At 36.7% G+C, this 14,576-nt stretch overlaps 1 protein-coding gene and 1 long non-coding RNA gene across 6 annotated transcripts in view; one reads left to right on the plus strand and one right to left on the minus strand.

The window, feature by feature from the left end:
- UMAD1 (UBAP1-MVB12-associated (UMA) domain containing 1) overlaps positions 1-14,576 on the plus strand; it is a 221,325-nt gene that overhangs the window by 144,603 nt on the left and 62,146 nt on the right. For all 3 annotated transcript variants that reach the window (XM_021102419.1, XM_021102421.1, XM_021102420.1), the window contains exon 3: positions 3,371-3,444. In XM_021102419.1, coding sequence (XP_020958078.1) covers positions 3,371-3,444 — 74 coding nt within the window. The remainder of the gene's footprint in view (positions 1-3,370; positions 3,445-14,576) is intronic.
- LOC110262233 overlaps positions 1-14,576 on the minus strand; it is a 163,853-nt gene that overhangs the window by 4,397 nt on the left and 144,880 nt on the right. For 2 of the 3 annotated variants that reach the window (XR_002347050.1, XR_002347049.1), the window contains exons 2-3: positions 4,430-4,460; positions 3,523-3,657 (exon numbers count right to left, since the gene is read on the minus strand). This is a non-coding gene — a long non-coding RNA (uncharacterized LOC110262233). Of the gene's footprint in view, positions 1-3,522; positions 3,658-4,429; positions 4,461-14,576 lie in introns of those variants that run through there. The other variant, XR_002347051.1, reaches the window with a different exon arrangement.

Below are 14,576 nucleotides of genomic sequence, written 5' to 3' on the forward strand. Positions count from 1 at the left end.
TGTTGGTGTAGTTTTAATTTTGTGTCTTTGTTTATAGAGAATAATCTTGCAGATGGCATTTTTCCTTGTAATCAGTTATTGTCCTGTCTGAGTCATCACCAGATATGGCATTTCAGTAAATAGTGATAACTTTTCTGGTTATTCAAGCAGTGGGGAGAAATGGAGAAAGTTTGGAACAGATGCATACCTTGAGATCTGAAATTGGCCAAGGAAGTACAGACTGTACTGAATTATTTAAAATACAGTGTCTGTATGGCTAGAGGATGGTGCAATAATCATTTTAAATGGTAAAAAAATCTTTCTTGAGTAAATGACCTTTCTTTCTTTCTCTCTCTCTTTTTTTTTTTTTTTTTTGTCTTTTTGCCATTTCTTGGGCCGCTCCCACGGCATATGGAAGTTCCCAGGCCAGGGGTCCAATTGGTGCTGTAGCTGCCAGCCTACGCCAGATCCACAGCAACGCTGGATCCGAGCTGCGTCTGTGACCTACACCACAGCTCAGGGCAACGCCCGATCGTTAACCCACTGAACAAGGGCAGGGATCAAACCTGCAACCTCATGGTTCCTAGTCGGATTCGTTAACCACTGCGCCACAACGGGAACTCCTCTCTTTCTTTTTCTTTCTTCCTTCTTTCTTTCTTTTCATTTCGTTTCTTTTCTTTTCCTTTTCTTTCCTTCCGTCCTTCCTTCCTTCTTTCTGTTTTTCTGTCTTTCTGTCTGTCTTTCTCTCTCTTTCTCTTTCCCTTTCTCTCTCTCTCTCTTTCTTTCTTTCTTTCTCTCTCTCTCTCTTTCTTTCTCTCTTTCTCTCTCTCTTTCTCTCTTTCTCTCTCTCTCTCTCTTTCTCTCTTTCTCTCTTTCTCTCTCTCTCTCTCTTTCTCGCTTTCTCTCTTTCTCTCTTTCTCTCTCTCTGTCTCTCTCTCTCTCTCTTTCTTTCTTTCTTTCTTTTTCTTTCTTTCGGCCACACCTGAGGCATATGGAAGTTCCCAGGCCAGGAGTCAAATCAGAGCTGTAGCCACTGGCCTATGCCACAGCCATAGCAATGCCAGACCCAAGCTGTGTCTGCAACCTACATCACAGCCTATGGCAACACCAGATCCTAAACCCACTGAGCGAGGCCAGGGTTCAAACCTGCATCCTCATGGATATTAGTCAGATTTGTTTCCACTGAGCCACAGCAGGAACTCCGTGACCTTTCATTTTGAATGACATTTCTTGTAAATGTCAAGCATGTGTTACTAAACACACATTGACCTCACTACGCAGAGACTTGTGTTGCTGTCTGCTTATGCTGTCATGGTCTCACTGCCTTTTCCAAGCAAACTAAACTCCTTGTGCATTGGTTTTGCCACCTGTGAACTGGAGGTTGATTAGCTTATCCCTGACTTTCAGAGAAAAGGGGGATTTCTGAAAATAAGACTCTTGCTGGTACGGAAATAAATGGTCAGTTTAAATAATCACTTAAAAATCCATCAAAATACTTTTTTGACATCCTAGGTCACAAAAGTAGGTTGACAGAATTTTCCATTTAACAACTAAACTTTATTATCCTATAGATATAAAAGTTCCTCATGCCATGAAAGCAGGCATCATATCTGCTTTATTCATCAGCCCATTCTCAGACTCTAACTGGATTCTCAATAATAAGTTTTTTAATAAATAAAAAAAAATCACTGTTTTTAAAATCTCCTGTTGTGCCACAATTACAGATCACTGGGAACAGTACATCGTAATTTTTTTTAAAAATAAATTTGCCTTTTAAGTTTTACAAATAGGTTTTAAAAGAAAGACACTTCACTGTATGCTCAAATACAGCTTTTGTTACATCCTGTTTAGTGCGATCTTGTCAGAGTTTTATAGATAGAAACTATAAAGAGAAGGTCACTAGATTACTCTGTTAGTATTTATGGAACATCTACTATGTGCTGGGTTCTGCTCAATGGTAATAATGCCATATCTTGCTGAGAACAAAGCTTGTAGGCTGGAATATGCATGATATGCTTGGATTTTAAATATTTGGGGGATTTATTTTATCATCAGTAGATAAACTACCAATTTAATTCTTGCCTTTTTGTTTTATTTTTATTACTATTATTTTGGGGGGGGGCACTCCCATGGCAAATGAAGGAGCCCAGGCTAGGTATCTAATTGGAGCTGTAGCCGCTGGCCTATGCCAGAGCCACAGCAATGCCAGATCCGAGCCCTGTCTGCAACCTACACCACAGCTCACAACAACGCCAGATCCTTAACCCACTAAGTGAGGCCAGGGATCGAACCCGCAACCTCATGGTTCCTAGTCGGATTCATTTGTTCTGCTCCATGATGGGAATTCTGCCTTATGGTTTTAGAATTTAATGGAATTCTATTTAATTCTTTAACATTTTCATGAGGCCCTTTCTTGATTATAGCCATTGGGCAGCTAAACTTTAGTGTTTACTATGGAAAAGTTAAGCCCAGTCTGGACTTTCATAGTTTGTTAGCTCCATTGAAGACTGTGATCTCCTTTCTATTAACAGAATCCTAACCTTTAGTGTTAGCCACGTAATCATCTATGAATTTTGTAATCTTCCCTGTTGTGGACATTCCTGAGCTGGATTAGTTTTATGGAAAGAACAGTTTACAAATTATTAAATTAATCTCTCATTATGCTTTTAAGAAGTAGGCTAATTGTTTCTTTACCTACCATGTGTTAATCACAGATTATTAGTGTTTGTTAATAAATTGAAATAGGCCATTAATCATTTAATTAGGCTTGTACTTACCTATTTTTGTATCTGTCCTGTGTCCTTGGAGCCAGCCTAGTCATCAACTTAGTTCACTGATATAACCCACCCAGGCCCCAGCTTTAGGAATCAAACTGTTAACTGAATGCTAACTTATGAATTTGTTCATTGTTCTTTCCTGCTGTAAAGATTGTTTGACATTTGGTTAATTATTACATATGAAGATATATGTCTAGTCTGGGGCAAATCCACAGAGATACAAATAAATACTTAGAAAAGGTAATCTTTATTAAAGAAAAACACAAATTTTGAGGACAGTTATTTATATCATATATACTTTTAATTTTTAAAATTTGCTTTATCTTAAATAATAAGGTTTCCTAGTTTATAAAATATAAGTAGTCTTGATTTTTTCCAAAGTAAACCTATATAAAGCAGGATACATTTCTGGGTTAGATGGTATGTCTGTGGATGATTTCTTTGACCTCTATAAAATCACTATTCTTAAAATTAACTTGTTTACTTTGTAGCAAAGGAAATAGTAGTTGCTTCCACAATGGGAAACATGCAGTAACAGAACATATCTCAAAATAAAGCGGACAGTTTGGCCTCATTGGTATGGTAGAGTTTTATTTTTTCCTTTTGTTTTGTAGGAGATACAGCGCATGAGCAAAGAGTGGCAGAAAGAAGCAAAGCTTTAGATGTAGAAGGCAACCAGCATTTGGAGGTAAGTGAAACTCAGTGAGTCCTTTTGGGGTAAAACTGAACAAGTCACTGTGGTTATATATTCCTCTGAGGACCAATAGGACCTTCCACTCTTGCTCTGCAGACAGGTGTCTTGGCACCAGGAAAACAGGTGATCTGCTGAAAGTCAGAGAATAGCAGACAAGAGTGACTTCCCAAGTGCTAAGCTTTTCCTGGTGCTGGTAATAGGAACTCTCTGTTGGAAAAAGAAGAGAGCACTTAAGCTCAACCATTTGGGTTATTTTTAGTTAGTTGACTATTTTCTGATACCTTTGAATAAATAGGTAATATATGAACCTATAGAGGAAGCTTTGAAAATAATCTATTCAGAACTGTATTACATTAGCATTTCTACCATCGAAGTACACTCCTTGACAGTGTTTGCTGGAAAGACTAGGACTTTTGTTCTTTTCCACGTGAGGAAATTATTTGTTCCTTGTGGGTACTTGAAAGTGTAGTTCACATACTTTCATATTCTATGTAGAAATATACTAACCTTATTTGATCCGGAAATAATCATTTTTAAGATGTCGTGGGGTTGGTAACTATTAGGGTGGAGGAGATACCCATGGATTTTGAGACTTTCTACATGGTGATACACTCTGCTTATATTCTGCTTGTAGCATGTGAGTGTATTGGATACAACCAGCGTGAGGTCAGGGAATCTGTCATGTTTAATTCATCACCACATCCTTAAAGCCTAGCGCAAAACAGGAAGTCAAAAACATTTGTTAAATGAATGAAGAAATATAAGCATGAGTTATAAGTAAAGAGTAGTATTCATCTTAAGAGATTTCTTTTTAATACTTAGATTTTCCACAATGAGTAGATATCTTATAATCAAGAGAAACTTAAAGAAGTTATGTGGGAAATAAGTTGATATAGAGCAGAAAAGAGCTATCTTTCTCATAAAGCTGTGCCATTGTTTTTCCATTAATGTATGCAGCAAATATTTATTAAACACTTACCGTATTCAGTGCACTGTATGGGGGGCCGAGTCTAGAGTGGTGAAAAAGCAGATATAAGAACAAAGAAAGGTTGATATGTTGAAGCAACTTGATCTCTTTTATTTATTCAAGTATTTAGTGACTACTAAAAAGAAGTGTCTCTGCATCTCTCTTTTATTGATTGATTGATTGATTGATTGATTGATTGTCTTTCTAGGGCCACATCTGTAGCACATGGAATTTCCCAGGCTAGGGGTCTAATCAGAGCTGTAGCACTGGCCTACACCACGGCCACCACAACACCAGATCTAAGCTGTGTCTGCAACCTATGCCACAGCTCATGGCAACACAGATTCTTAACCCACTGATTGAGGCCAGAGGTCAAATCTGCATCCTCATGGATACTAGTCAGATTCTTTTCCATTGAGCCATGATGGGAACTCCTAGAGGTGCACCTCTGATAGGAAATGAAGCTTGATGTATTTGAGCTTTGGGAAAGAACCTCTGGAATGGTTTAGAAATCATCCATGATTACTTGAGTGCAACTGCTGAGTTATATAATTCATTGGAAAGTTCTGCAGAACTTGATTATTTTTCTAAGTTAATTCATTGGTAGAAAGAATTCCAAGAATAATTTTGAAGGAAAGAAGCTATTGAAAATAGGTCCTCTGAGCTTTGAATCTGGCTCATTATTGTGTTACTTCCCCATCTCCCTACCAGTCAATCAATTCTGAATCATTAAGACTGGATTTATATACTCATGCTATAACAGGTAAAAGTCTGTTCTCTCTGACTGGTTTCTGGGCACAGAGAGCTTACTGATATAACAAACAGGAAATAGGAAGACTCCAAATGAGATGACAGGGTTAAGTCACAGCAAAAGAGGAGAATCCTAAAATATTTTCAGAGGCTAGTGTGATTCACCGCAGAAAAGCCAAATAATCATTTATCTCCACCTGAAGTGTCCAAAATAGGATTTATTATTCCTCTTCTTTAAAAAGTCAAAACCCAAAACACTGCTGCATGTTTCCTGTCCCCTATAATCCATCTTGATCAGCAAGATGAGTCTTATCCAGGCTCATGGTTTTAAATTCTTTGAAGAGTCTCATGACCCCCAGAGTTTATCTCCACATAGACTTCTCCCCTGATCTCTAGACTATGTCCAACTACCTGCCACTTCACATACAAATTTCTAGGCAATGCAGCCTTTACTTGACCACACAACTATTGATTCCTGGCCTCACCACCCTGAGGCTTCTCTCTGCTCAAGATTTCACCATCTCTGTTGAACAGCCCCACCCCATATAGTGGTTTAGAATCACACCCTCCTTGGACCCCATCTCCTTGCTTTTCCCCACACTCTGCATGCAGTTCCACCAATAAGTCCTGTCACCTCTTCCTCTATATCCAGACTCTGACCCCTTCTCAACATGGGCACTGCTGGAACCCTAAGCCTCTACTTTCAGCCATTATTTTTGCCTCCATTCTTCCCCTTTAGGTCCATTTTCCTCACAGCAGAGAGAAATAGGAATCAGATCACACCACTCCTTGGCTTAAAACCTGCTGGCTGCCCATAGTAACTGGAGTTATGCTCAGTTCCTCAGAGTGGGCTCCAAGGAGCTCCACGTGCCCTCTGACTCCATTTCTCTCCACACTCCTAACCCCATCCCCATCCCCCAGCTACCTGCCTGTCCCTTAATTGTTTAGGCTCTTTCCCATCTCAGCCTTTGCATTTGCTACCCCTTTTTTAACCGGAGCCTCTGTTGCCTGCCTCCTCATCATTCAGGTCTTAGTTCCAGTGTCACTCTTCATTGTGACCTCAGCTAAAGTGTCTCTTCCCCTAGTCACTTTCATATGACCTTGTTTTATGTTATCCACTAAGCTTATCACTGTATCAGGTAATCCACTTGTTTATTGACTGCCTCCCCTGATACAGTGAAAACAGACTTTGTGAGCCTAGAATAGTGTCTGGAACATAGAAGGTGCTCAGTAAACACCTGTTAACTGATCATGTAGATCTCACTGAACATCCACATCTGTCTTGACAAATTAAAGTCCTAAAATTATCATTGTCTTCATCCCCTTTATCGAATCTGTTATCAAGTCCTGTTGAATCTACCTTACAAATATCTTCCAAATCTGGCTCCTTATACTCCACCCTCATCTGTCCACTATACTGTTCCTGGATGAGCAACTTATTTCCCAAATCACGTTCTGAAAAATAACTGCAGGTTTTGTTACATCAGGACCGCAAATGTCTTGAAAGCTACGGAATAAAGCTTACAACCAAAACCCTGTTCAAATGTCACCTCCATTGTGAACTCTCTTACCTGCTGTTCCAGCCAGAGATAACCTCAGGGACCTTGTACTACTTGTGTTGTCTTTTATGACTTCACTATTGAGTTCCTGGAAGGTAGAGACTCCACCTTCATTAGCTTTACAACCTTTGACACAAGCATACTGGGAGACACATATGGTGTAATGTAGATGCTGGGCCATGATTTCTAGATGGCTACAGGAATAACGAGTGGTCTTCTGCAAAAGCTGTCTTACGAGTAAATCTCTTCACTCAATTTTATTTTCCATCTCACATTATAAACACACTTTTTTTTTTTTTGGCTCATTGTAAAAAAAAAGTTTTTCTTATATTTCTTAGGAGTTACCCATGAAAAATTTGTTAATTCAGATTGTGTTTGGCACTCTTAATACATGAGTAAGGCAAAGTATAGTGCTTTCAGTTAGTTTTTTAAAAGATGTACTTATGATTAAGAAGCTGTAACTTTTGTACCTAGCAGGAAAGATTTGCATTATTTTCATTTTTAATGGCTGTATAAGAAATGTTGAACTCTTACTTGTCATGAAAATATACTTGGCAAATTAGTATGAGTTCCATAGAGCTTAAAAATAACACACTTAAAATTGGGAGGATAGGATTAACACATATGTACTACTGTATTTAAAATAGATAATTAACAAGGACCTACTGTATAGCACAGGAAGGTCTACTCAGTGTTCTGTAATAACCTTTATGAGGAAAAAGAATAGATATATGTATATGTATAACTCATTCTGTTGTACACCTGAACCTAACACAACATTATAAATCAACTATGCCCCAATAAAAAATTAAAAAAAAATTAACACTCTCAGTTGCTAAAATATAACTTATTTTTCTAAGGATTCTTTGGAGAAGGTGGCTTTTATTTGGCTTTGTATCCCCAAATAAAGTTTTTGGTGAGTTCAGATAAACATCTAGATTTCCCACTGTTTTCAAGGGATTTTTGAACATGAGGTGGAGAGATAAAAAGATATCTAAGACTCCATGATTCTAACTTATAGAATTTGACATTCTCAGTCTATTCATGAAAATCAGAAAACTCCACAAGTCACTATAATGTAAAGTGGAGAGAATAAGTGTCTTAAACGCCATACTTACAAAGATAACTAAGATTTCAGTGGAGGAAGAAATGTCATTAGAAAGAATCAAGAAAGCCTCAGGTATTAAGGTGAGCTTTGAACCATGAAAAATTTTTTCTTCCTATTTATAAAAGAAAAATTAACTAGTGATTAATTTTTATGATTAATATAATCATATTAATTAATATGATTAATAAAAACTCCTGGGAAATGAAATCCTTCATTAAGAACATTTTAGGAGTTCTCATTGTGCATCAGTGAGTTAAAGACCTGACCCTGTCTCTGTGAGGATGCAGGTTCGATCTCTAGGCTTACTCAGAGGGTTAAGGATCCTGTGTTGCTGCAAGCTGTGGCATAGGTCACAGATGTGACTTAGATCTGGTGTCATTGTGGCTGTGGGGCAGCCATAAAAAGAAAAAAGAAAGAAGGGAGGGAGGAAGGGAGAGAGAGGGAGAGGAAGGATGGAAGGAAGGAAACATTTTAGATATACAGAAAGAAGCAAATCATGGTTTGAGACTACATGCATGAATTTCAGTGACAGATGATAAAGTATTAAAAAAAAAAAAAAAGCACTAATAGAATTTGGCCTGTGCTATACTGTAGTTTTAGTGGCAGTTAAAATATTTAGTTAAGTAGTTTGTGATATTTTCCCTTATACTTTATAGCCCAAGTATACTTCAAAACTGTCTTTCTTCTCCAAGTACAGCTTTCTCACTGACATCATGGAATTTCTAACATCTAGATAGAAGGTAATTCAAAAAAGGAGATCTGGTTTGGGCATCAAATAAATTAATTTTTACAACTTGGATTGTGACCTATTTTAAGGCTCTATGAAAAGCAGCATATTTATTTCATTAAGTAATTAATAGGACTTTTTAACTTCATGAAACTGAAAATAATATAGCATTCACTCCAGGAAATCATAATTTCTTAGTATGTTTGTCTCTCTTTTTCATGCCCCTTTCTTAAAAGTTTTAGGGTTTCTCTCAGTGACGACTTTAATTAATTACTATTGTTTGTACCTCAGTTTTCCCTATATATGATCCCAAAGCATCATCACTTAAAATAGGAAAACTTAAGGATACAGTGAACTATCTACTCATCAAATGTGGCTTCTCACAGCTTGTGCTTCAGTTTGTGTTTTAAGAGTCATTGATGACTTTTAACAGAATTCATCATGTTTTGGGGTGTGTGGTGTATAAACTCTAATAAACCCATGTTTGGGCTTACTAAAATTAAAGTCATTAGACTCTAGTACTTGGGGAAAAAGTGATAATTTGGAGCTAATTATCCCGTTGGAAGATTATCTTCCTCCTTCTGTTTCTTCTTTTTTTCTTGTTGCCTTTCTGGGTAAATTTTGGTGGTGAATAGTAATGACATGACAGCTATTTATTGCCTTCTGCTAATCTAGGAGACTGGTTACCTAACAGTTCAGGGAGATAAACCCACAGATTAATGGGGGGGCCTGATTTTGAATTTTTGTCATTATGACTCAACTTTTCAAGGAATAAACATTACAAGTAAGTAATTAGTCCTATTTTCTAATCTTCTGTTGTTGAAAGTGCTTCATATTGAGAAAACTGGAACCACATTAGCTATTAATATACTAGTGGACCTATTCCTTTTTGGTTTGTAGGTATATTTTGAAAGCAATGAATATGTAAATTTCAGTTTTTTTATATAATTACATCCAGTTTTGGTGACTATTAATTTTAGCCAGTTTTAGCAGGTACTTTTAGATTGTGTTTGATGAACTTCAATTCCTTTTATTTGTTCTAGAAAAATTATTTTTATATTTATGTTATCCAGCCTCTTTCTTTTATTGACATGATATACAATATTATATTAGTTTCATGTGTACAACGTGGTGATTCAACATTTGTATGCACTGTGAAATGATCACAATAAGTCTAGTGACCATCTGTCACTGTATAAATTTAATACAATATTATTGACTGTATTCCCCATGCTGTACATTGTATCCCCATGACATTTATTTTATGACTGGCAGGTTGTATTTGTATAACTGAAATTTGCATTTATTTTTGGTCTCCAAGACTAAGGAATGTGTTTATTTATTTAGTTCACTGGCCTAAAGAAACAAAATACAAAAACAGGCTAATAAAAAACTCCCCACAAACCACAATTCCATTTGTATATTTGTCTTGAGTGACAACTAATTCACATATGCATATGGAGACACATATAAAATAATAACTAACAGATGGTATAGCTGCAAAGTAGGATTTATAAAGATTATTATCAGCTGGTGGTGTTGAGATACCATGGTGGTTATACTGACAGAAGACACAGAAATTACTCATAATAATAAACTGTGACACTAATATCCCTCTAACTTCTGTTAACTGAAGGAGCTTATTGCATGTTTAATATAAATTTTTTAATGAAGACCTAAAATAATCTTACAGCCAATTAGTCCTAGGAAATTTAATAGACAGCAGTTGCAAAAACAGTAAGAAGGGTAGTTGTAACAACAGCAAAGTGTTTATTAAGATCATTAAATTCATAATATTAGAATCCCTGGAAAGTACAGTAAGGATTTGGAGGGCTTTGTATTATTCAGGTCATTTGAGCACGTGTCTTGGTCTTGTACACAGCATTTGTAATTTTTTATTTCCCTCTTTTTAAATTGTTGAATTATGTGTGAAATTCATAGTTCAGTAATTTAGGGAACAAAACTGAGTTTTTGAAAAAGGTATGGAATGTACATGTTCATGAAATGCTCACTTTTCTTCTAATGTGTGGCTTTTTTTTTTTTTTTTTTCCATTTCTTGGGCCACTCCGACAGCATATGGAGATTCCCAGGCTAGGGGTCAAGTTGGAGCTGTAACCACTGGCCTACGCCAGAGCCACAGCAATGCAGGATCCGAGCCGTGTCTGCAACCTAACACTACAGCTCACAGCAACGCTGGATCCTTAACCCACTGAGCAAGGCCAGGGATCAAACCCGCAACCTCATGGTTCTTAGTTGGATTCGTTAACCACTGCGCCACAATGGGAACTCCTCTTCTAATGTGTTTTTGTACTTTCCTTATGTTTTTAACAAAGCTATAGGAGTCTTCAGACTCTGTAAGAACTAATTTCCTTGTTCTTTTATTTTAGATAGTCATTAAAATGAATGAAAATATCCTTGAACTTTTTAAATTCCACATGATGGAGAGACTTTGGTTACCACTCCTTAAAAGGGGGTATAAGATTATCCTATTAAAGACTGACTTCTGTGTAGAGAAGAATGAAGGATGGGTAGGGGATTCTCAAGAATACTTTCAAGAATAGTAAACAATCACCTACGAGATGTCAGGATTTCTGTTTGAAGGATTTTTTAGTATAATGGTATATAAATTTATAAATTTAAATTATTGGGGTTATAAAGAGGATTATAAAACTGTTAGTTCACAGGAAATATAGTCCAAATACAGGTATAATGGGTATTGATATTGAAAGTAATTTAAATTGGTACAACCATTTTTGGAAAGCATTTTGGCAATAATTATCAAGAGCCATAAAGATGTTAATATATTTTGATAGTAATTCCACTTTTGGGATTCTGTTCTAAGAAAATAATCTTTTAAATAAATACCACAAGAAGTTGTATGTGCAGAAAGATGGCAATCCACTAAATGGAATACTCTTCTGTTTTCATAAATAAAATTTATGATTGCTTTTTTAATAAAATATAAAGACTTTCCTAATGTCAGTTAGTAATTTGATGTACAAAATTGTATTTACAATATGATTGCTGCTGTATGAAAATGGCAGAAAAAAGATAATGTAATACATAAAAACATTGCATAGTTGCCTTTGGGATGATAGATATTTGGGTTAAATCATACTTTTCAGTGTTAAGATTTTCCAATTAGTCTATAATGAGTATATCTTTTATTTTTTAATTAAAACAGAAATTTTTTTAATGGCTGCATCCACGGCATATAGAAGTTCCTGGGCCAGGAATTGAGTCCAGGTGCAACTGTGGCCTGTGCCACAGCAGTTGCAACACCAGATCCCTTAACCCACTGCACTAGGCCAGGGTTTGAACCCATGCCTCTGCAGGGACCTGAGCCCCTGTAGCTGGATTCTTAACCCACAGTACCACAGTGGGAACTCTTGCTTAAGTATTAAACGATAGTAAGTTTGGTGGTGAGGAAACAATGTGTTTATTCAAGGGCCATTTTTGCTCAACAGAAAAACTCTTTTGTACGGCAGTAAAAATGGTGGAGCCGTCGGCTGAGGGTGATCTTAAGGAGATATAGTGGTACTTCCCTGCCTTGGCTTATTTAGGCTTCAGATCTCTTAGTTGATCACAGAGCATCATAACTGATCGTGGTTTGTCAAAACATCTGTCCTCTTGCCAGGGGCCTTTCCAGCAGGGAGAAGAGTGAGATGACTTGGAGGTTATTTTTCACATCTAACTGGAAATCACGTGGCCCAAACTTTCTCATTGATCTGCCTGTTAGTGTCATTGTATCAGTTATAAAGTCATATTTCCAGCCTGACAAAGGTTGTGGGTTACTAATTTGAACATGTGCTTGTCAACAAATCTTGTTTTTTCCTCTATATCTGTGATTCTGAGACTCTTAGTGTGAAGATATTAATTTCTTCCTTTCTGACAGTTTATGAGAATAAAATTTTATCCAAGGTGAGTACAAGGATCTTTGTTTTTTGTTTCTCTTAATATAGAACCATTCCAAATTTCTGATTTACTGGGAAGTGAAGCATGGTTGGATCATTGCACTGTTTATATCATTTAAATGGTAAATTTAATTCTTTGATTGTGTCTCTTCCTATGCAAGAAAAAGATCTTGGGAAAAAGATTTTGTAGAATGTGTCTCTCCAGTCTTTATTTTCATTTGAATTACTAGGCCATATAATATAGTAGAAGGTACTTTTTTGCTGGATTCCTCTGCTCACCAAGTGTTTGATCTCTGACAAGTTGCTAAGCTTCTCTTCAACTTCAATTCTTAGTCAATGAAGTAGGGGGATTAGATGCAGTGTCTGAGATCTTTTCCTCCCCAGAAGTCCTGGCTCTTTACCTCTTTGGAAAGTGAATTGGAACTTTGCCACCAAATGCCAGCCTTTATACTGCTACTTTGATTGGGGGGTGAGGGGAAAGGGGGAACCTGCTGCATGATGAAGATTTTAGGTATTGATTAATCAGGTTTCATGCTTGTTAGGAATTGCCCAAAAGTCCTTGCAGGTAAATTGTCAGACTACAAAAACCGCTTCCAAGATCCTTACTCCTGCTTATAAAGTCTGTTTGGGGAAATGATAAATCTGGCCATGGGTAAAGAACAGTGAAAATACTTTATTATTTTAGATCTATCAACTTTTTACTTTTATATTTGACAAATTGGCATGGGTTGCTGATGGCTCAAAATTGGCAAGATGAATCCACTTGAGGCATGTTTATCAGAGTTTGTAAAGATATTTCCCATAACTTCAGATTTGTATCTTTTCATTACCGCTCCACCTTTGTCCTGGCTTCAGTTTTGCTGGAAAAAATTGGAATTGAGAGGTCATAATTCTGGTATTTTCTGGCTTCCACTGGGGTGAACTAGTACACTGAAACATAATGTTCATTCATCCTAGCCAGAAAAGGCCAAACTATGCAAGGCTGTATGAGAGCTGCCCCTGTTTCCATCCAAAATGCACATATGGTGTGGGTGAGCCAGTAATGTGAGTTTTACGCAATGTTTCTGCTCATATACAGTCTGTTGCTCAGCACCAATTATTCCTTGCCAGAAACCCACTAACCTGCTGCTTTTGTAGCTCTGCTTGATGAAGCTAGGTACTTTAAAGTGACCACATTGATACTTATTTAACTTGAGCAATCTTAGTTTGTTAAAAAGTTATGTAACTTTAACCGCCTCCTCATCTGTTGATTCATGGCAATTGATTGCAATTAGTATCAAGGAACTGGAACTGTAATTGCATTGTAGGGAGCTACATGAGGTCCACTATGTGTGTTTTATTGTATATGCTTAGAAGAAGAAACTAAAATGTGGAAATATTAGCTTTTTGCTTAGCAAATCTAGTTTTCTGTCTCTAATTTATAAACTATTATTTTAAAAACCATAGAGAATATTCCGTTTATCTGTTGGTAGTAATTTTGTTGTCATTTTCCCAGTTTTCACTTTTGTAGTTTAGAAAACCACAAAATCAGCAGGGTGAGAGGTCCATGTTGGGAGAACAACTGTTCCCTATTTCCCACAGCCATCTTTTTTTCTAATCCCCTGTTTTTTAATTAGTAGCAAATGGTCCTTATTTTTCCCTCTTTGGTTCAGGTTACAGTCGTAACTTCTTGTGACTCTGTAGAGAGTTTAAATTAAATTACAACCGTATTTATGTTGTCTTCACCCAACTAGAGATTCTTTTTGGAAGGATAAATTTCATCTGACTCTTCATACACTGGAAAAACTGGCATGCAGGTATGTACTTGGCCTAATTGGCATTTTCTGAGTATTTCCACTTTGTACCTTACTGAGGATTCTTGTGAATATGCTTATGAGAGTGCACCAACACAAATATATAGAAAAAAATTACACCTCAGTTAAACTCAGCTAAATTTACATAGATTTTACATTTCTTTCCCAAACTAACAGGCCCCATTTCTTACTGCGTCAGTTTTCCTTTTCTTTTCTTTTCTCTTTTCTTTTCTTTTCCTTTCCTTTCCTCTTTCTTTCTTTCTTTCCTTTTCTTTCTCAAACTCCTGTGTTCATTCCTAACCAGTTAA

This window comes from Sus scrofa, chromosome 9, assembly GCF_000003025.6.
Source record: "Sus scrofa isolate TJ Tabasco breed Duroc chromosome 9, Sscrofa11.1, whole genome shotgun sequence".
Lineage (NCBI taxonomy): Eukaryota > Metazoa > Chordata > Mammalia > Artiodactyla > Suidae > Sus > Sus scrofa.